The 23,943-nt window shown below is 36.0% G+C and overlaps 1 protein-coding gene across 2 annotated transcripts; it reads right to left on the bottom strand.

Moving 5' to 3' along the window:
* Positions 1-633: 633 nt before the first annotated feature.
* LOC121256424 (copper methylamine oxidase-like) lies at positions 634-14,232 on the bottom strand. Of its 2 annotated transcripts, none has more exons than XM_041157218.1 (12): positions 13,655-14,232; positions 12,913-13,022; positions 12,467-12,772; positions 11,653-11,765; positions 11,196-11,526; positions 10,897-11,112; positions 10,541-10,777; positions 10,027-10,212; positions 8,013-8,153; positions 1,601-1,869; positions 1,165-1,246; positions 634-997 (listed from the first exon to the last, which is right to left on the bottom strand). In XM_041157218.1, the coding sequence occupies exons 1-12, from the start codon at positions 13,884-13,886 to the stop codon at positions 875-877; spliced, it is 2,346 nt and encodes a 781-aa protein (XP_041013152.1). In that variant the 5' UTR covers positions 13,887-14,232; the 3' UTR covers positions 634-874. The 2 variants fall into 2 exon arrangements, with proteins under 2 accessions (XP_041013152.1, XP_041013153.1); XM_041157219.1 differs by lacking the exon at positions 13,655-14,232 and adding an exon at positions 13,260-13,376.
* Between the last annotated feature and the right edge of the window lie 9,711 nt (positions 14,233-23,943).

Genomic DNA, 23,943 nt, shown 5'->3' with positions numbered 1-23,943 from the left:
GGAGTAACTGAGGTTACGAGGAAAAAGCTTCACGCCATCGCTGCCATGGAAGAAGAAGAGAGATGCAGAGAAGAAGAATACGACGCAAGGAAGAAGAAGAGGGGTTGGGAGGGGGGGATTATTAAGTCATTTTGAAACGGCGCCGTTCTGTTATATATATTTTTTTACTTCCAGCCTCTAAAACATCTTTGTTTCACTCATTTAAGTGAAACAACACCGTTTTATATACATATATTCAAAAAAATATATATAAATAGACCGGATCGACCGGTTCAGCAGTTTCTCAGCAGTTCAAACCGGCACCGAACCGCCGATATCGATTTTCTCTCAATTCCTCTCGACTATCGACCGGTTCTTTGCCAGTTCCGGCCGGTTCCATGCTCCAACAATCGGTCTGATCAGTTCACGGCCGGTTCCAACGATTCCTGTACACCCTAGTTTGGACTGCAATCACGAGGGCGACGATTGCATCACCCACAGGGGATGCATGAGAAATATTCATGACATGTCCCAACCTCACCTGTTGACTAGCATGCACGTGAAAGTGAAACAACTTTTTCAAGTCATTTCCTCGTCAAATATCACCTTCAAACAATTGGCCACGCCCACTAACACCAATAATTACCAACTCTCTACACACAAACACCTAGAGATCAGATTATTTCGAAGTATTGCCCCTTGTTTTTGAGTGAGTAAAATACAACACGTCCCTTAAAAATGTCATCACTATGGATACCATCCATAACAAAGGCCAGACATGCCTCCATGTGACCTATATTATTTGAAAAACAGGGTCCAAATACACATTATTAGAAAGCAAATTAACCTTATTTTTAATAGATAACAGCACCAAAATCCTGCTTGAACATTCCTTTCAAAGCTTAGCTATCAGTCCATTCTGGATAGGCTTTACTGCTATCCCATTGTCCTTGACTTCCACATCACCAGCACTCGGAGGGACATCCACTGCTGGCGAGCAGTTAAAGAACCCATGCGGCTGCATTACAAACGACATGCAAGAAATGGATTTAGACAATCCATCCTGATAATAAGTGCTAACAAAGTATGCATTCTCACATAGGGCCTGTTTCCGAGTAATAGTGATAAATGTTGGAAGCAAAATAGGCATGAGTTAGAGAGATGTGGATATGAGACGAGTAATACCATAAGCATAAAACCAATGCGTTCCACTGGCATAACAGGCCAGTCTTCCAACCGAGGAATGTGTGTGATTCCAAATACATACCTGCAATGATTTGACAATACACAACCAAATTCAGCAAGTGAAAATTACATGCATACAAACAAGATAGATCATTTTCCCAGGAAAGTCTAGATCCCTTCACTAGATTTTTGGTTCAAACAAACAAAAACCTTTATTTCACTGTGAGCTTAAGTTTGGGCTTGAACCACGTCCAAGACTACATGTTAAATTTAATATAATCACATTAAAAATCAAAATAGAATTTACATCAGACGCAATATATGGATGTGGATTACATATACATAGCATATAGAGCACAATTCTGAAAATAAACATGCACACAATCCCGAGTTTACCGTAATATCTCACTAGTAAAGCAAAAAGAAAAAAACTAACCAAAGAACTATATCAGCTTCTTCCAGTGATCGATTTTGCTTAACCCAAGTAGCCAGTCCTTCCCCAACACGTGGATTTTGATTGGGAAACTCTCCTCCAGGATACATTTCCTCACGTGCATAAGGAGTCACCCAAAGATTATGCTTCAGGAATGCGGCTCTCCTAAGAAATTTTGCCTCAGAGCCAGCTAATGGTAAACAGTTCGAACCAGGTACAAGTTTGTACCCTGTCAGCTGTCCAGTCCGGTTAACATTTCTTGTGTTCCTGACCTACATTAAAAACTCCAATGCATCATTAAAGCAATTAATCTACTGGATAACTGTTACATTGGCATGTCCTCCAACGTAAGAACTCCCTGCTAGAGAAAAAGAATTGAAAAACAAAATACCAAACAAATTATCAAATCTACCCCTTCAACAGTTACATTTTACTCACACATGATTGCATTCCAGTTAGGGATTTACTGACATGTTTACAAATTATCAAAGCAATTGCAAGATATGTGCATGAAATCATGGAAACAACATAACATTGAACATCGAGAAATTGGAACACCCCACCCACTGTATCACACGAAAACGAGAAGAGTTACTTTGTCCTCTCACTGTAGAGGCCCCCTCCTGTGCTAGTACATGCCTTGCTTTTTCTTGGTGCCAATGGCTAACGAATTGGAAACTTTATACAAAAACATGTCCTTATCTGAGAAGGAAAAAGGGAAACTGCTGGTGGATTCAACCATCATTGAGCCTACGATTGCACGTGGGGAGAAATGTTTAATTGTATCCCTTCTTACTAATCAATATTACAAACGAGAAGCCTTCAAGAATACGATGAAGAAAGTTTGGAAACCTGTTAGAAAACTCGCATTCAAGTAGTTGGGATCCAGATTAATGCTGGTTGAATTAGAAGATTACAGAGATAAACAGCGTGTCATCAAAGAAGGGCTATGGTCATTCGATAGGAACCTTGTATTGCTAAAATCAATGGAAGATGAGTTACAAGTTACAAAGATTCGTATTGTAGAAGCCTCCTTTTGGGTAAGACTATAAGATATGCCATTGCATGCCATGAATGAACGGGTGGGGAGATTGAGTGGAAGTGTTATTGGAACTGTGGAGGAAGTGGATGTAGAACAGGGTGATGTTGCCAGGGGGAATATCTGCGGATCATAGTGAAGATGGATATAATTCAACCTCACATGCATGGTATAAAGATCAATCTGTGGACGTTTGGTTCCTATTGGATTAGATTTGCGTACGAACGTTTGCCTAACTTTTGCTATACATGTGGGAGGCTAGGCCATAACCACAAAGAATGTAACATGCAGCACACACAGCAGGACATACAACAGGATGATCACCCACCATTCGGTCTATGGTTACATATAGGGGGTGTGATGGGGCAGGGAAGAGAACACAAGGTGCAGAAGGGTAATGTTGGCCAGAACTCCTTGCCGGAGTCAGATTGGAGGACTGCTGAATTCACAGCAGGAGTCAGGGAAGATTCAATGAGTAAATATGTTATGCAGGATTCCCAGGACTTGATTTCTAGGGAGAATATTATGGATGGAAAGTTGACTACTGAGCAAGCAGAAAAGGGGACGAAAGAGCAGGTGATCCAATAATCTCGTGAATGATGCTAGCCACATTATTACGGTGATTGAAGAAAATGCGACGAGTATGGAAGGTGGAAATACATTACATGCTGACATATTGAAGAAAGATCAGTTAAGAGTGCATGCAGAAAATGGAAATGAACGTAAACTCTAAGGGTGAACATGCAGAGAGGTCTGAGAGGGCCGTTGAGGAAGGCCCACTAGCCCAATTCATCAAGCCCACGAGGACAACACAAATGCTGTGATTCCAGTGCAGCAAAATTTGAAGGGGAAGAGAAAATTGTATTGCTCTGAGCCAACAGATGGAGAAAGAGGAAGGAAAACACAAAGGGTTGAATTAAAGGAATCAAAAAATTTACAATCACAAACGGTGGAGGTTGTTGATCAACCCTGGCAAGAGCCATGAAAACCATAAGTTGGAACTCCCGTGGGCTTGGGAACCCTTGGGGAGTTCGAGTACTTCGTGACTTAGTCGGGAAGGAAGTTCTCATAGTGTTGTTTATTCAGGAAACAAAATTATCTGCGAAGCAAATGAAATTCAAAAGATTTAAAGTGGGTCTTGAATGTTGTTTTGCAGTGGCTAGTGAAGGGAAAAGTGGTGGTCTTGCTCTATTGTGAAAGCAAGAAGTTCAAATAAGTATTAAAAGCTTCTCTAAACACCATATAGATGCTATGGTTTGTAAACTGATAGTGGCATGGAGTGTCATTTAACTGGTGTTTATGGGAATCCTGAAACTGAGAGAAGATGAGAAACTTGGAACCTTATCAGATCACTTAAGGGAGAAAGGGATCAAGCATAGTTGGTTTTTGGAGACTTTAATGAGATACTGTGTAGACAGAAGAAGCTAGGAGGAAGAGTAAGGCCTGAGAGACAAATGAGGGAATTCAGAAAGCTATTAGATGACTACCTTCTTAGTGACCTTGGCTATGAGGGCCCTAAGTTCACATGGTGCAACAGGAGGGGAAGGCAAAATAGTATTAGCGAAAGGCTTGACAGATTTTTGGCAAATGAGAGTTGGTGTGATACATTTCCTTCTGCTCGAGTTTTACACGGAATTGTTGCTCATTTTGACCATCTACCAATTATTCTGTTTGACACAGATGAAATATTGAGAAGCAAGAAAAAATCTTTCAGATTTGAAGCTATGTGGGTGGAAGATGAAGAGTGTGAAGGTGTGATTGCTAGATCATGGCAGGGGGGGCATGAAGGACTATCTATGGACAATGTTGTTACTAGAATTGCAAGCTATAGCCAGAGATTAGAAGCATGGAATAAACAAAAATTTGGTTGGGTTCACAAAAAAAAAAAAGCAAGCTCGAGATCAACTTCAACAGATTCAAACTAGTGATCCACTTTGTACTAGAAGGGAGGCTCATTAGACTGCTCGTGATAATCTCCAATGTTGGTTAGAAAGGGAAGAAATCCATTGGAAACAAAGGTCTTAAGCACTCTGGCTAAAAGAGGGTGAACGTAATACTAAATTTTTCCATCATAAAGCTTCCCAAAGGAGAAGTAAAAATTGGATTAAATACTTGAAGGATGAGGATGGAGTTTGGCAGTTTGAATAAGCAAGGGATCAAGTGATTTTAAATTACTTTCAGTCTTTGTTTGTTGCTACTAATCAAACCAGTAACATGGATTTTCTAGAGGGTTTGTCTGAAAGAGTCACTGATGATATGAACAAGGAGTTGTTGAAGGAGTTCAAGAAAGAAGTGAAAGTTGTACTTGACCAGATGCATCCTACTACGGCCCCAGGACCTGATGGAATGGCGCCTATTTTTTTCCAACAATACTGGCACATTGTTGGTGATGCTTTCACTAATGCTATTCTTCAGGCATTGCAAAGTGGTACCCTTCCCTCTACTCTTAACTACACTTTTATTACTTTGATTCCAAAAAGAAGGAAGCCTGAGAAAATTACTGAGTTTAGGCCTATAAGCTTGTGTAATGTTAAGACTTATGTATAAACTGATTTCTAAGGTGTTAGCTAATAAGCTCCAGCTTGTCCTTAATGAAATTATATCTAGCTCCCAAAGTGCCTTTGTATCAGGGCGCCTCATTGTTGATAACGTACTAGTAGCATATGAAATAATTCACTTCTTGAGGAACAGGAGAAAAGGCAAGGATGGATACATGTTCATTAAGTTGGACATGAGCAAGGCTTATGATCGTGTTGAATGGGGCTAGTTAATGGGCAAAATGGGATTTCAAGCTGAATGGATTGCACTCATGATGATGTTTATCAAGTCTGTTACATTTTCAGTATTGATAAATGGTGAGCCTAACAATCCTATCATACCTTCAAGAGGTATCAGACAAGGGGACCCCTTGTCTCCTTACCTTTTCCTATTGTGCAAAGAAGGTCTTATCACTTTACTTCACCAAGCTGAAAGAGAAAGACAATTATCTGCAATCCAAATATGCAAAGGAGCTCCTAAGATTTCACATCTACTTGTTGATGATAGTATTCTGTTCTGTAAGGCTACTATTGAAGAAAACACTCGGATTCAACAATTGCTGGACAGATATGAAGAGGCTTAAGGGCAGAAAGTTAATAGGGAGAAGACTTCAATAGTTTTAGCAGGAATGTGGATGCAGTAAAGTAAGAGGAGGTAATGTCATTCTGGGGGGTGCAACAGTTGTTACAATATGAGAAATATTTAGGCTTACCTCCCTTGGTTGGTAGATCAAAGAATAAAGCCTTATCTGATATCAAGCATAGAGTGTGGAAGAAGTTGCAAAGATGGAAGGAGAAGATGTTATCCCTGGGTGGAAAAGAGGTTTTTATCAAGGTTGTAGCTCTCTCAATCCCTACTTATTTTATGAGCTGTTTCAAACTCCCTGATAGCTTGTGTCATGAACTTAAAAAAATGATGGCAAGATTTTGGTGGGATCAAGGGAAAAAAAAAAAAAAAGGAACACAAAATTCATTGGATTAGTTGGGTCAAAATGTGTGAGACCAGCTGGGAGAATGGGTTTTAAGGATCTTAGAACTTTCAATGATGCTCTCTTAGCTAAGCAGGGGTCAAGGATCATGCAAGAAACTTCTACTTTGCTCCACCAAGTTTTTAAAGCTAAGTAACTTTCCAAGAGTCCAGTTCTTGGATGCCAAGTTGGGCTATAATCCCTCTTTTGTGTGGAAAGGAATATGGGAAGCACTTATAAAAAAACAAGGAATATGGGAAGTAAAAAAGTTTCTAGCACAGGGGTGTAGATGGAGGGTAGGTGAGGGTAAGTCCATTAATATATGGAGGGATCATTGGATTCCTAGTTATGTTAATCTAGTCAACAACATGCAAGAAGAGGAAATTAGAGACAATAATGCAACTGTGGACAGTCTAATTGATCACCATACCAAGTGGAGGAATGTGGAGAAGGTGAGATCAGTGTTATCTACAGATGCTACTAATGAGGTGCTGAATTCTCAGCCCTGGTACATCAGTTGATAAGTTAATTTGGGCCCCTGAAAATAATGGACATTTTAGTGCGAAGAGTGCATATAAATTATTCAGAGCATCAAAGAAGACTAGGATGGAAGGTGAGTGCTCAAAGACTATGTCCCTGCAGAAGTTATGGAAAAGTATATGGTCTATGCAGCTCCCTTATAAGATCAAGATATTTGCTTGGAAAGCTTGTAAAGAGAGTTTGTCTACCAAACATAATCTGAGAAAGAGGCAGGTTTTGGATGAGGAGATGTGCCAATTTTGTGGTTCTGAGATTGAGGATGTGACACATGCACTTTGCTACTGCCCTACTATACAAGAGTGCTGGATAAACACTTGCCTATTGCTAGAGCAGACCATTCTTACAGAAATTACAGTGATATTGCAGGCCAACTAAATGGGATGGGGAGGAAGGATGATATTGAACTTTTTTTTATGATATCTTGGAGCTGCTGGTATAGAAGAAATATAATGACTTTCAAGAACAAGTGCTTACATCCTGAACAAGTTGTTGGGCATGCTCTGGCAGTGCAAAAGGTGTTTAAAGAATCCAAAGGGAAACCTTAAAGCAGTGAGACACTATTGCAGATGGGAACATCCATCTCCAGGAGTGTTTAAATTAAATGTTGATGGAGCCATGTTACCAACACATCACAGTGCAGGTATTGGAGTAATTCTTAGAGATTGTAAGGGTGAGGTACTTATGACAACTAGCAAGAGAGAGCAGAATGTTAGTGATGCAGCAAGAATTGAGATGCTGGCGATACTCAGGGGCCTGGCCCTTCAGCTTAGTGTTCACTTGGGAATCAACAACCTCATAATTGAAAGTGACTCTCTGATCATGGTAAAGGAGCTGCAACAGCCTGAGCCATCCATGTCTATGCTAGGCAATGTCATAAAGGATGCAAAGGAGTTGATGGCAAGATTCAGCAGCTGTGAAGTTCAACATGTAGGAAGGATGTGAAGTTCAACATGTAATGAAGCTGTGCATAGGCTTGCAACACTTGCTTGGAATGTCAATGACATTAGCTTGTGGTGGGGATCTTTCCCTGATGTAATTTCTCAAGTCCTTTGGACTGAGAGACAGTTGTAAGGTTGATGTCTGTTAATGAAGTTTGGTTTCAATAAAAAAAAAAAAAAAAAAATGGAACACCCAGTGACTGTTAATTTCTACAACAGCTAAAGAGGATTGAGGATTATATGCAGGCTACACCGAGATTTCACAGTAGTGACAATCAAAAACAACAATATTGACAAATAACATCAGTTGCATTTGAACTATCAAAGCAAATCCAAAACCAGCGAGGTTACAGACAAGTCAAGACAAATTTCAGCAAGGATAAGCAATCTTACAATCCAGTGGCGAGCAGATAAAGTATTACAATCTCGCATTGCTTGTAGTTCAGATCTCAGCAATTCTTCTTCAGCATAGAACGCATTATTATGAACGTTATTTTTTCCTGGCTCTTGGATTTTAACATTCACCTCAACAACCTAAAAGAAAAAGATTCAAAACTATTAATCATCATAGGGCCAAATCTGAAAATTATTTTTTGAAAGAGTACTTCTACTTATAAGCCGGCATGGAGAACACGCTCTTTACACTATTGACATGGCAGGATTTAATTTGTAAGAAATTTGAATTTTAAATTTCTCTTGCAAATCAAATTTTGCCATGTCAACAGCAAGGAAGGTGTGCTTTACAGCTTTACACACCAGCTTACAAATAGAATTTATATTTTTGAAATGACCAAACATATTATTAGTCCTTATAAGAGCAACAAAAATAAATAAATAGATAAATAGATATAACATAAAAGCACCCATATAGAGCATTTTGGGATGATCAAACAAAACATAGTTATGTAGGACCTTATCACCGAAAAGAAAAATCCTCACTTCTTTCATCTTTTGGCAACATATCCAAAGCTATTTCAGTATATCTGTGAATTTACCAGAGTGATAAATTTAAATAGACTGAAAGCTCCAAAACCCTGATACAAGCAGGCTAAGCTCTCATGACCACAGCAATTCTGCTGAATTTACACAACATCACCATACCCTTCCCCAACTCTGAGAAGGGGCATATGTGATTTTGAAGGTTCTGAAACACATCAAGTCACCTCAAGACTAGGATACATTGTACTTCAAGCCATTTTTTTTTTCCCTTTTTGATAAGCTCTCCAAGCCATGTTAACTGTAATGTCCCAGATTTAGTATGAGAGGGTGGTGAATGGAATGTCGCATTGTTCAGAAGGGAGAAGTTCTTTTTAACAGTTCCAACGTTTGGGGTTGGAGAATAGCCCAGATAGGTCTTGGGCTTTCCTTGGGTCACCACATCAAGTGACTAGATTGAACCATAAAGCATTGAGAGAACACTAATGCTAAGGATAGGTTCTGCCACAACCCCATAATGCACTACCACATATGTGCAATACCCTAAAAGGACTAATCACATTTAAACTCCCCATAATCACTTATATAACCCAAATCAACCTAACCGGCACACATTTGGTGTTGGACTACACACCCACACAATGCTCTCACAACACATAATTTGAGATACCACAATTTCCCCAGCTTAGATATTTGATATCCTTGTCATAGGAACCCATGTTGAACACTAACACCCTAAGTGCAGATTGGCACCAATACAAATTGTTACTACCAAGTGATGGATCATATCTACATGATAACCTAAAAGTCATAGTCACAATAAGGCTTTCTGTAATTACTAGTCTAGCCTAAGGGCTAGTTTGGGTAGTGGAGTAATCATTATTTTATTATTACTTTTTACCTACTTTTCACTACTATTCAATATTCTATCATTACTTTTTCACTACTATTCATAGAATATTTGATATCACCTCACTACCCAAACGCAACCTAAGTCAATCTATTGTGCATCCAACATGACTCAACATATGCTTGCATAATGAGGACGCAATCTAATCTAGCAATATTAGGTTAGGTAGCAATATGAAACAACAATGATAATTTTACGTAATATTATTATTAAAAAAACGAATCACAAACAAAACCCAGGACCTCAAATGATTCAAGACTACAGTATCCATCAAAACACTACTCAAGTGGAGAGGACCTCATCATGAATGTTCAACTAAGAAGATATATATCAATATGTCACATCACAGTTACGAATCCATCAAAATGTCACCCAAGTCCCAAGATGACCAGCCCTAGGAAGGAACTAGTCATAAATGTTTTAGTAACATGCAGAGAACAATCAAAACCTCAATGAGTGTTCAACAAATAATCACAGGATGGTTAGCTATAAACTGCACGTTATATAACAAAAATGATCAAGTATAACAGAATAAAACAACAAACATATATATAAACCTACCTGATTAAACCCTTCACCAGGCTTGCAATCCACTGCCATGTCCATACGAGCTACAAAAAAGTGTTGATGGACGGGAGCATATAAGCCAGGAGCAATAGTGGTACCATATTTTCGAGTTTCCCCTGGTTGCAGTGCTCCTAAGCTAAGAACTCCTGTGAGTTTAACCTCAGCTTCAATCTTTCCATCCTATAACAAAAGAAATGCAGACAGAACTAATCATGAGTTGCATGCTTCAAAAAAACACAATCAAAACGTAAGACTGGCCAAAAAAAAGGTGGCAGCACACTGTTAGCAACAAACTCAATATCAACTTATTAAGAACAAGGTGGACAACCAAATGCTGCCAGCCTGCCACCGTGAAGGTACTGAATCCCAATACAGCCCTCAGTAGATTTTGTCACAATTTAAAGGAGTTACAGCTGTATTTTAACATGACAATATAGTGATTCTGCCAATGAATGCAACACAATCAAATTTAATACACAACTTGATTAGGGAGGGTTGACTAACTTACTTGATAAAAATGCCAGAAGAATCCATACTCATAGTTAGCCACGGTACATATAAAAGAAACAGTCAGCCTTCTAGACCGCCGAACTTCAGCCAAACCTGATCTCCAATCTTGATGTTTCCACAAAATCCCATGATCCTCTTCGTGCAAGCAAACACAGTTCTCAATTGTTTCAACACCACCATTGAAATTTGTAAGGTGTGCATCAAAGTACTTGATATACCCTAAACAATCACAACCCTGTAATGCTAAAATTATGTCATACAGATTCACTTTTAAACCACATGAAAGTGCAAGTTCTAAACAACCCTGCAAAGGAAAGGGCAGAAAATAAGCAGGCACAAGAAAACTATCCTGACCTTCTTAAGTGAATGCGCATTTTTTCCAAGCCCATCTTCCCCAGCATCAAATGCATTCTTCCTGTAATGTGGTTCATTCGGATCTCCATAAGGAACCACCATCTCAACAAAACTTAACCTGTGGGCCACAGGTCGTCGACCTCTACTACCATCAATATATGCAACAGAGTAAATTACCAAACCCTCCCTGGGAGTGAAACCAATACGAAAATTCCACTGCCAACCAGATAAGTAAAATGAAAACCAATACAAAGTATTGAACTTATGCTAATCAAGAACGTAATTCAGTGAACAAGCACCTTCTGCCATTGAACAAAGTGCCCATTAACACGAAAACTTGGACCCTCAGGCTGAATGATTTGTAAAGGTTTAACATCACTCCGATCAACACCTCCTCGTGTTTCTCCAGGAGTGTAGTTTCTCAATGGGTCAGCAGGTGGCAAGGGAACAAGTTTACGGTCTTCAAACTCAATAACCACCATGTTTTGCATATCAACAAGTACATGGATTCCTTCAACCGGCCGAGCATAACCATTTTCCATGGGACAGTCACTCTCAGTTCTACAGAAGATAAGCGGTTTAGCAAGCCTGCGACTAGGAGCATCAGCATCACTGTGATATCCAGCACACCTGTAAAAAGAGTTAGCACACCAAATAGTAAATTGAGTGCAAAAAACTTATAGTTCATAAATTCATGCATTTAAAACATGTTCCCACATAAAATCCATGTAAAAGAACATAATCATGATAACTGACCATGTATCAACCATTACAAGATCCATATCCTCAATACCCCTTCTCTTCATCGCCTCCCTAAATAATGGAAAATCCTTCACAACAGCTTCACATTCAGCATATTCAACAGCATCCTGTAATGTTAGAATCAACTAAGAACCATCGATGTTGGATGAGCACATAAAGAACTGATTAATATGGAATAATTGATGATGCTTAATGCGGGAGGGTATAGAAAATTGAAGCATGAAATCTAAGAATCAATGAAAGAGACACCTGATCATTTTTCATACATTATCTGTACACAAGATAAATCATAAGCAAGCAAAATCTATGATAGGAAGATGAGGCGTTCGAGTAACTCCGAAGGGATAACATGTAATGGCATGAACTTTTTAACCTACTTCAAATCCTCTCTTGAAATCATGATCTGTCCAAATACATAATAATTCATTTTTCAAGATGGGAGTATAGAACATTTTCTTTGTAGTTTTACATGAGAAACCCGCTAATAATCCAACCAAATCAATGGCATATTACAGCACATGGTATTTGATAACAAAAATATTAATCTCATACTCAAGAAAAATATTAATCTCAAATGAAATTTACATTAAGGTGATGGTCCAAATTTTCTTAGTGACCCAATAAAGATGACCGATCTTACTTAAAATTACTACTCAAATTCCAGTGGAGCCATTTAATGTACCATAGAAATGTATAGCAATTGATATTATTTTCAATTTGCATTTGAGACAAATACTAAATCTTAATAACCAACTAGAAATTCTCAGCGAAACTTCAAGTGAAAAATACAGTAGCACATGATATATACCATGGGAGGCTGAACATCCGGAACAACTTTGGACCAAATAACTTTTCCCCTATGATGACCACCTCGAGTTGCTGCATGGACTTCAGACAGTTGAACAATCCATATGCTTGTCTCGTTCGACTTTTTGTTATACACAACTAGCCTGGCTCGCCTTGGGGGAAGCTTACTAGGAATTACAGGCCCACCTTTTGTTTTGGGAAGTAATGATGGCTGGAAAGGAGGAAAGAAATATGCATCTGCCAAGGCAACAACATTTTTATCTGGTTCCACCAAAGCTACTTCAAAAAAGCGCATGCCATCCCTAACCTAAAAGTAAGTAGCAAAATCACTTACAAGCAAATACAAAGACATCAATAGTTATTAGAAAAGCCTGTAAAAATGAACTCCATGGTTATTTGATGATCACAAGCATAATTAGTATTAACAAAAATAAAAATTCTATTTACCTCAGGCGTTTCTCCAGCTGCCCTAACAGTTGCCACTGCCACAGATATTTCGGCAGTAGATAAAGGGTCCAAAGGGTGACTGGTTTGAGCCCTCACCATGATTGGAATTCCTATGCAAGCAAACAAATCAGATTCATAAGCAACGTGAGTGAAAGTAATACTCTCCAATCTTGCACTGCTCAAAGAAGAAAAGCCCTTTTGTAGGTGGCAATCAAGTTTGGAACTTTTTGAGATGCCACTTTCCTTGAGTCAACAATTGAAAGCAGAATAATTAAGCATCCGTAAAATGTTTGACAACTCAGGAATCTAAAATATTTTAAAAAAATCAAAACGACATTCAGAACGACCTCAAAAGCATCAGATTTGACTCCTCAGGGATCAGGTCCTATTATTTTAGTGTTTGGTTGCCTAGAAAATGAAGGCAATAAAAATAAATTACAAAGTGTGAGTGTTAGAAGTGTAAATTATGGTCCCCGAGAAGACAAAAAGTCCACTCATTTGACCCCACTTCGCTTGCTTTAGTTGATCCTGGAATCCAAAAGAAGAATAACTACGTTAACACGCCCCCCCCCCCCCCCCCCTCTTTCTAAAGAGTCCATATGTTTCTTCTTTCCACCATTTTCTAGGAAACCAAACAAATTTTAGAGAAAATCACTGTTCAAAACTAAGATCAAGCTATAAGGTCTTCAAAACCTTATTCAAAAGTAAACAGAAGAATATATATTTTCTTTCTTGTCTAAACCTTTGGTGGAAGCAGCGTTTGTCGTGGGGGAGTCAGTGACGGTCTCAAAGGAATGGATCATGGTTGCCACGGCCGACCTCTTGCGGCTCGGATCCACTGATGGGTCGGGCGCCGCGACGGCCCAATCGTCCGAGGGCTTTCGAAGCAGAGCAGGAGGAGCTTGAGGTGGTAAAGACTTGGCGGTATCGTTGTGAACACAACAAGGCGTCGTTTTTTCCTGAGTTGTGGCCATTGTAAAGGGTTGGCGAGCTCACCGTATCCACCGTAGTAATTGTCACTGTAATACTCTACTGACATACAGCAATGTCTAGAGACAGACCCCAACGTTGTTCACTCGCTTCACTATCTCACTCTGTCTCTCACTTTCTCGGAAATATCACAAGAAAAAGTAGAAAACGAACGAGAATGGAATCGAAATGCTGAACGTGTCTCTGCTTTTCTGGGTTTGCTGAGAAGATGCACAGATTGCAGTTGAGGTTGTATTTATACACAGAAAAGGCGAAACGGGGTCTGCGTGAGAGACGAAATTATATGGAAGAAGAAGGGGCGGGTTTCACACTTTCACTTCAACTTTTGGTTTTTTGGTAGATGATATAGATATACATGAATTAATGAAGCTCTAAAATTGTATTACTTTATTTATTACAAAAAATAAAAACAATTTATTTATTTATTTTTATTTTTTATTTAATCTGGTTTTCATGTCAAATGCCAGACAAAAGTTTGAGGATGATATGATCGGAGCAAGTATTTATCAGAGACGTCAAACAAGCGATCAAAAGGATTAGGATTTGGGGACCCATACCCAAATTTATCTAACATTTATTGCATATCTACTCTTTTATTTTTATTTTTTTTTCTTGTATTATATCAATATATAAAAATAGAAAACATTTGCTTACTACACTCCAATCCCGTTTGCAACTCGTCATGATGAGCTGATATTATTCATCAATTTTTAAAATCTTTTTTAAATAAAAATAGAAATGAAGTACAATATGTAATATTACTCATAAAATATATATATATATAGTTATTAAATGGAGCATATGCTTTTATATAAAAAAAAAATCATTTGTAACGTTTTTTTTATGTAACATAACTAATGTGACAAAGATTTGTGTCAATTTTTAGTGTGGACGAAATGATAGATTTTGATATGTATACGTCAAATTCAAGATATTATGAGTAAAAACATTAATAAATAAGAAATGGAATATACTTTCTTCTCATTTTAGTATTAAGATTGTGTTTGGATGTTGAACTGAGTTGAGTTAAGATGATAAAATATTGTTATAATATTATTTTTTAATATTATTATTATTTTAGAATTTGAAAAAATTGAATTGTTTATTATATTTTATGTTAAGATTTAAAAAAAATTGTCATAATAAGTTGAGATGATTTTAGTTACCAAACGAAGCCTAAGTCTTTTAATAGATTGATTTTCACAATATAGTACATGCTTAAAAAAATGGCTTTTAGCCTTTTGGGGGTTTTTTTTTTTTTTTTAATACACTTATAGATAGAATTAAGAAAGGATTTGAAAAATACTGTGCATGCGCAGCAGAAAGTGCGTACAGCTCTCCTCGCATTATAAGCATGGTTTTTATATATTTATTATTTTTTTACACACATTATGATTATTTTACACTTTAATAATAATGATTTTCTTATTAATTAAATTAATTATAATGGTAGTGGTTTCCTAGTAATGGCGCACTCATGAAACGTGGCAGCAAGAACTTTCTATTTTTTAAAAGATAAAGAGCAATTTGGATGAGGGTGATAAATCATAAAAGAGATATAGAAGAGTGTGGTAGTTAAGGTGGTAATTAATATTTATTAATATAGAATAATACTAGATGCAATTTAAGTTGTATAAATTTTAAGGTAGTATGCAAAACTTACATACCCTATATAAATCGTTTTATAAATTATAACATAAGTTTAACAAGCTAAATGTTTAATATACTTTGTTTAGAGAGATTATATATTTTTAGTTATGTGCCATTTTGACAATATTTAAGAATTTTTTTAGACTTAGTCTCTATCAAGTTTTGGGTAATTATGGAGAAAATCCTAAATAATTTTTTTTTCTAAAATAAACTTTGTATTATAGTTTGTGAAGGTAAACAGAAAGAATTGAAAGCTCTAAAATTAAAAGCTCTCAAATTAAAAGCTCAGTACCCACGACGGCCCGAAAATTGCTAAATGCATAAATCTTTTCAGGTTAACGATTTTCTTCCAAATTTTTGAGAATGATCGATCCACGAGCACAGTTTTAGACATATAGCTATTTCAATGCTTTTACACAACACTTTATTCATATGATATATTTTTATTTGTAATATTTAAATTTTAAAATTTATTTTTTAAATTAAATTATAACACGTGGATCATATATGTTGTAAAGATTTTTAAATAAAATGATTGTATTTATAATAATTAATTTAGTAATTGATGTGATAAGTGCAGCATTGTAACATTCATATACAAACACCCCGATGCATTCTCCTAGTGGGATGTTTAGCTTATAAAATAGCAGAAATTATAAAAATATTAAAAAAAGGTGGACGATTGACGAACAGAAGAGAGCCCCATCATAGCTGTCTAGTGGCCAAAATGCAACCATGTAGATATTATGCGCCAAGGAGTCAATTATATATATATATATATATATATAATGAATAATATTGCTTTCAAAGCCCTACCCCACCTCCACCAACCTCCATAAAAAAGGGGTAGGAAGGAACTTCATTTTCATGTCATGCCCGGCCTTGTACCAACTTTTGTTACCATCATTTAGTCATAGGCATGAGTTGACAGACAATTACTTGTTCAGTGAGTTAATTAGTCATACAACTAGAACAGAAAAAAAAATGCTTTGTATAATCCGAATGCATGTTGTGTCTATGGTATTAGCTAATTGACAAACTACAACCTAAAAATGTAGCTGAGGGTCGTTTTCATTTGAAAGTGAAATAGATACTACCTGTTTAATGTAAAGTACGAGATATTCTTATCATTTTATCGGTGAATAAAATGCAAGATGATCAAATTAACTTGTATTTAATACTAAGGCTACATTTGAATTTTTTTTTTTTTTTTTTTTATACATTGGGGGAGGGGAGTCGGACCCATGATCTCTATTTTGGAGATGTGGGTCTTGTGCCATCAGGCCACATGTCCTTGGTAACTATATTTGAATGTTGAGATTATCTTAAATGATCTGCAAATAATAATAAAAAATTAATGAATAATAGTAAAATATTCTTTACTTTTGAGATTACTTTACATACAAATTAAACACGACCTAAATGGATTGTAAAGAGTCATTTTTTTATGAAAATTAGAAGCGTTACCAATGAAGAGATGATAACAGGAGGAGAGAGGGGGGTTGGAAGTCCATCTAGGGTGGTGCATACATACATATATATATATGTATGTATGAGTGTTCATGCTAAGTACTCCCACGTGTTCACACGTGTACAAGCCAATATATATATATATATATATATATGTATGTATGAGTGTTCATGCTAAGTACTCCCACGTGTTCACACGTGTACAAGCCAACACATTTGAGCTTGCCTATAAGTAGCCACTAGTATTTTGTACATGGATAATTATTTATATATATATATATATATATATATATATATTCCTCACGCCGGTTGTTTGTATATTTAAATTAATTAATTCTTACTACTATTTGTTTATTACATATATAATTAGTGGAGAGTTGAGAGTGAGGAAGATATATATACTTTAATTTTGCCAGCTGGTAGTGCGCAAAAAGATTTGGAAGACAACAAAGAAGGACGTGGAAAGTGAAAGCAACCTTCTGCAACCACATTTCTTTTATCGAGTTTCCTGGATTTCTTTGCTTGTTCTTCTTTTAGCTGGGTCATGTACATTTGATTCCACAACCTCATGTTCCGGATTCATTCAACAAAATCCAAATTCGATACGTTTATTAAATTTCTGTTCTTCAATACAAAATAAGGTCGGTTGTTTAATAATATAATTCATTTAAAAGTTTACTCAACTCACATGAATTCAGGCAACATATAATTGATTATTGAACATTTAATATTGTCCGTTAAAATTCAATAATCTAACACATATTTTATCTTTATTCTTTAGGCCCAAGAGTTATTGTCTGAATTCTAAGAAATGTAAATCCTCATATTTAATATATTTTATAGACAGTTGTACTCGGTACTTTCATATATAATATTTTCATTTAAAAGCTCGTTTAAATAGTGAGATGAGATGAGATGAAATGACATAAAATAGTTTTAGATAAGTTGAATAAAATATTATTAAAATATTATTTTTTAATATTATTATTATTTAAGAATTTGAAAAAATTGAATTGTTTATTATATTTTGTATGATAACTTGATAAAATTATAATAATGAAATGAGATGAGATGAGATGTGTTGATAATATTTCTGTATCCAAACCGGGGTAAGGCTTAACAAAAGTGTTGACATGCCTATCTTATATAATTTTGCAGTTTCTTCTGTGTTATTAAGTTTTTTTTTATTATTCATTTTGTTTCTTTACTTGTTAAATTTATAGATGTTTTTTCGTTTTGAAGTCTTATTTGTTTATTTTCATGTTTTTATATTTTTTATGTTTATTTACAACTTTTCCTTTTACGTTTTTTTTTAAAAATATTTTTACTATTTAGTTTTAGTTTTATGATTTTTATAATCTAATGATTTTAAAGTTTATTGCATTTATTCAATCATTTATATTTTATTTATATTTTTTATTAGAATATTCCCATCCGGGCTGAGTATGAATGAGTTCTTTGGCTAAGATTTAGTCAAAAATTTTTACTTTTGACAAAAGGGCATCTACATTTTGCTGACTATTATGAGTAAAAATCTTAACGTTTGAAAAATAGCTCCCAAATTTACGGAGCTACTGTCCATCCTTAAATAATTCTTTACAAATATTTTATTTCACCAATAAAATAAAGTGCAGGTTTTTAACTTAAGGTTTATAATTATAGAGCTTAAGTAATAAACTCTATTATTAAAATGTTCTTTACTGTTTAATTGCCATATATCATGTGAAGCACTTTAAAAAATGTTACATTTGTTTATAAACAATATAAAAAATAATAATTCTATTTAAAAACTTTTACACCACACATATCAATAAAAAAAATTATTTTTTGAGATAGAAATAACATAAAATATCATTTGAAAGTTGTGTTTGTTATAAGATCAAAGGGCAAAAATTTAATTATTTAAAAATTGTGTAGGTATTTTCGCTCATTAAAAATCTTTTTTAAAATTGGAACTACGTTCTGCATTATCCAAAAAAGAAGGTTTGAAAATTTTCCTCAAACTTATTTGATATTAAAAAATATTTTAACATATAACACCCAACTAATCTAATTTTATCAGTAAAGAGCTTTTAAAATTATTTAAGTACTTTTTAAGACCTCTAAGGCAACATCAAACGGGCTCAAACTCTTCTTCTAATCATCTATACATTTTTTTTTTTTTTAAATCCATCTATACTTTCTATTGCACACATATTTGTTAGATGGATTCTACTCATAATCTCACACCACATACTTTACATATTTTAAAATTATTTTTTTATTATTTATTATTTTATTTTATTCTTATTAAATTAATTGAGTTGTTCTACTTATTATCCATACACCATATACTTGTGATATGAAAAATGAAAAAAATAAATAAAATAGATGTGATGCGTAGTGCGTGAGAATAATAAGTAAAATTATTCGTTGGAAAAGAGGATGTGATTTTTCAAAAGCACTCATTTTGAAAACATTACCGTTTGGAGAGATAAATAATTTAAACAAATTTTGTTACAAATGAAAAGTCGAAAACACAGGCACAACAAATAATTAAAGAGTTACAAAAATATGAAAAGAAATAAGTTAGAAAATTTCTTCTGCTCTTTCGCCGAAAGATAAAAACTTGAGTAGTTAAGGATGTATAAAGAAATTGATAGAAAAAAATAATAAAAAAATATTATGTCAATAGAATAAAGAAAAAATATAGAGTGAAATATATAAAGTTTTGGAAAATGAGTAGTTAAAATAGAAAAAAGTTGATTTTGGAGTAAATTTTAGCAAAACATTTGTTCAAGTATGTGAATGCTGGGACACATGACGTGTCACTGGTCTATTAATCACCAGCATTGCATTTCTCAATAGTATTTTCATTAAATCTTAACAAAAAATTGACATAAGGATACATGGTCCAGACCACTTTCGGCTTTTGGTGGGGAGGAAGGTTCCTCTAGCTCACTCACCAGGGACGAAGTTAGGATTATAGGTTTCAAAACGCGATGGTACTTTTAGGTCTAGAATTAATAGTTAAATTTAAAATTTTTGGTAAAACCTTTAACAAATTGCTAAAAAATGGAGTAAAAAGTAAGAATAAATAAATAAATTTCAAACTTGCATTCTTCCACGAATACCATTAATTTTACATCTAAACTTAATTCTTCCATAAATTGAGAGAAGAAGTTGAACTATGTAAACAATCTATATAGCAATTGTAAAAACAGTTCCACTGGGTACAAGCGAGGCATACAAGCGGTAAGCAATCGGCATCCTATGTGGAATAAAAAAAAAAAAAAGTCAAAAAGAACTATTTTTATGGACTACAAATCAATAATATTATATAGAACGGTGTCTAGCTCCGCCCCTATCTTCTTCTCTCTCTTTTTTTTTTTCTTTTTCTTTCTTTTCTCCCTGCTTCTTTCTCCTCTGCCCGTAACCCCTCCCTTCATTTTTTTTCTCTTCTGCGTCCACCGCCCAACATCAGGTTTCCCTCTGCGTCCGTCGAGTTTCCCTCTCACCCAGCACCGGCTTCACCCACCACACTGAAGCTCTGGCCACCACCAGGCGGGCCACCTTTTCAACGGCACAAGCATCGGCTTTATCTTCCCTCTCGCCTAGCACCGGACCCACCACATGAGCACTGACCCACTAAAGCTCTGCCGTCCACCACCAGATGGCCCATCCATCCAGTTGCACGAGCATCGGTCATAGTCCAGACTGGCGTGCGTGCTCTCTGGACCACTGCTCATCGAGGGTCAAAGAGAGGATCTGTGGGCTTGTGGGTTGGGTCCGGGGACAAGGAACTGCAAATGTTCCTTAGAAATGTAGAAGAAGAAATAGAGACAAATGTAATGTTGAGAATGAGATCACCAGAGAAATACCGCTGACTGGTAGGGATCCACGGGGAGAGACTAGAGAGGGATTGTTTCCTTAATCTAGTCTTTTAGTTACTCTGTGCACAAATGCAAACAAAGAAACATTGAAAAAGAAGAAAAAAAAATAGTAATTGAAGTTTGTTTAGAATGATGGCTATCTGCTTATATGGAGAGGGAGAGAGAAAGGAAATTGAGAAAGAGAGGGAGAGGTCGGTTGGAGGAGAAAGAGAGGGAGAGGTCGGTCGATTGGAGGCGAGCAGAGGGAGTGATTACAACTGAAAATTTCTATAGAGAGATAGAAGGAAATTAAGAGAGAAGGAAAAATGAAAACACTGACGTGGCTACGCCGATTGCAAGCCGTTTACACCGTGCGCTTGCAAGTAGCATTTTTCTTGTAAAAAAAGGGTAATATATGTAACGTCATAGAAGTAATGTATAATGTGTAGAAGTAAACATTATTCAGAAAATCACAGTTCTTCCCCAGACAAATCCACAAATAATCTAGCAAATCAAGAGTCAAACAATATATATACAACATATCTCATTAATCAGAACAAACCCTCATTTTCAGATAATGCAAGAATTGCCACAAAGCTCAAATGGGAAAGTAAAAATGGTAAAAAAACTACAAGGGGATTTGACAATCAAGTTTCCAGTGCTAAACACAATGGCACTTACCTGCAGAAATAGCAAGGCACCACATAAATCATCTTAAAACATTTTCCTCCAATCTGAAAATTGGAAAACACTCAACTCTCTTCACCTCCTATATGTTTTCCGATAATACATGGCACTGATTCACTGTTCCACAACAGATACTTGGCTAAACTTAATTCAAAGGACATATTCTCATCCTCAAACCATAGCCTCCAAGATCAACACTACAAGAAATTCGCCTGAACCACTCTGCCTTTTATGTGCAGATACATAGGCTCCCACTAGATCACATGACTCTTGATAATGATCCCGCCTCCGCATATGTGGGTATCTCCCATAATGTATTAAAGTTAGAAGAAGACACTTAGTTTGGGATAGCATGCAGGAAATTCATTAGAAGCAAGGTAGAAATCAACATCACAACTCCCCTTAAACAAGGATTGACACTACTTAGAGCTTTCAACATAGATACTTGGGTATCTTTTAAATATGAGAGGCTGTCAGATTTCTGCTATGCGTATGGAATATTAGGACACTGTTAGATTTCATGCACTTTCCTCAAGTCTCCACACACTCATCTTCCCTTTGGCCCACGGCTATGGGTGGAAAATACAAACCCAATTCTTCCCAGACAATCCACAAACAACCCAACAAATCACAAGCTAAAAAACAGGTATACTGCAGATCTCATCAATCAGAGCAAACTCTCATTTTCAGATTATGCAAGAATTGCCACATAGCTCAAACGGAAAAGAAAAAATGGTAGAAAAACTACAAGAGGATTCAACAATCAACTTTTCAATGCTAAACATCATAATGGCACTCACCTGCGGTATAGCAAAGGCAGCGCCAAAATCATTTTTAAAAATTTTCCTTTAGTTCGAAAATCAAAAAACACTCAGCTCTCTTCACCTCATATAAGTCTTCCGGTGATACATGGTATTGATTTACTATTCCACAACAGTTACTCGACTGAAATGAATTCCTCAACACCTATCTCCTCAAAACCGATTAGATCTAAAATAAATTTCATCCCTGTTAACCCCAATCCATCAGTCAGACCATGTTTAAAATTTACATCAATGGGAGTTCAACATTCTTTACCTGAAATGACTGATTTGGCATTGAATGAGAGGCTTTTATCACAAACCTCAGCAAGGAAGAATTCCCTCTAGAGATTGCAATGGAAGCAAATGCAATCTGTTATCCTCGAATTTAAGGCTCAACAAGCAAAACACAAGGCTTGGCAGCACCTGGCTCAAAACAGTGAGCCCAAGTCTTTATTCTCAAACCTTATCAGGCAAGGCTCATTTTTTAATAAGCAAGCCCACCCATTTCCCCTTCCCAAACTAACTAGGTCCAGCCCGTCAAGCCCACATAATCTACCTAAAAAAGACTACACTAACTGATGCAGTAGGCGTGACTCTAGGAATGGAGGGATTATCAGAAGATTCAAGCTACTTGCCGATTTTATGTCCATTCCAATAAAAGTTGCCTTAGTTGTTAACATTGCAGTAGTCTACTCTCCACTTTGAATTACTTTCCTAAGTTGCCTAAGCTTCCCTTATAAAGGAACCAAATAATGTAATGAGATGATTATCTGAATTATTGTAAGCATTACAGAGTTTATCAATAAACTTGTGACTCATTGTTTGAGAAGATACAACTTTTCTTGAATTTTCCTATCTTTGTACGTTTCCGCTACATTACTAACATTGAATTAAACCCAGTAACATCCTAGGAAGGCTCACACTCAGCTCCAACTATTACAGAGCGCTTCACCAAAAGGTAGTGCACCCCATCATCTTCAGATGAAATCCAACCCATGAGGAAAAAGTCAAAAAAAAAAAATTTGTCCATAGATGTGGCCAGACCAGCACAGTAACGGAAGAAGTCCCCATTCAAATTTCAGAGGAATCAACAATGGCTTTTGAGATGCAATCTGGATCAACGGGAAAGATATTAAAAAAAAAAACTAAAGGGCTAGCTCGATCATCCCCATATCATAAGTCACTACCACCTGCATCTGGAAAATCCAAAAAAACTAAAAAGGCAAGTTCAAAACTACCTCAACTAGTTACATGAAGACAATGCATGGAATGGAATTGCAGGGGATTCATCTAGCCTAAAGCAATTAGAAGCTTAAGGGCCAATATTAAAAAATATAACCAGGAAATCATCTTTTTGTCAGAAACCATAGTGCGAGAAGAACGCATCTTATCTATTGTGAATAATTTTGGTTTCCACCATTTTTAAAATTTTCCAGCTTGAGAAAAAAAAGGAGGATTACTGCTTTTGTGGCTTTTGGGTGTAGAAGTGGAACTTGTTAATATTAATATGAATGTAATCTCTATTTTGATTTTTTTTTAACCTCTCTGTCATCCTTAGTTGATCACATATGTATATGCCC

This window comes from Juglans microcarpa x Juglans regia, chromosome 3D (genome assembly GCF_004785595.1).
Source record: "Juglans microcarpa x Juglans regia isolate MS1-56 chromosome 3D, Jm3101_v1.0, whole genome shotgun sequence".
Taxonomy (NCBI): domain Eukaryota; kingdom Viridiplantae; phylum Streptophyta; class Magnoliopsida; order Fagales; family Juglandaceae; genus Juglans; species Juglans microcarpa x Juglans regia.
Note: the sequence above shows the minus strand (reverse complement) of the source record. Positions and strands in the feature narration are given on the sequence as shown.

Excerpts from the sequence above, each read along its gene's own strand:
- LOC121256424 (XM_041157218.1), bottom strand. The coding sequence starts at position 13,886 with ATGGCCACAACTCAGGAAAAAACGACGCCTTGTTGTGTTCACAACGAT. Across the intron at positions 13,023-13,654 it reads AAACGCTGCTTCCACCAAAG|GAATTCCAATCATGGTGAGG; the intron begins GTTTAGACAAGA and ends TTGCTTGCATAG. Across the intron at positions 10,778-10,896 it reads ATGCGCATTCACTTAAGAAG|GGTTGTGATTGTTTAGGGTA; the intron begins GTCAGGATAGTT and ends TTAGCATTACAG.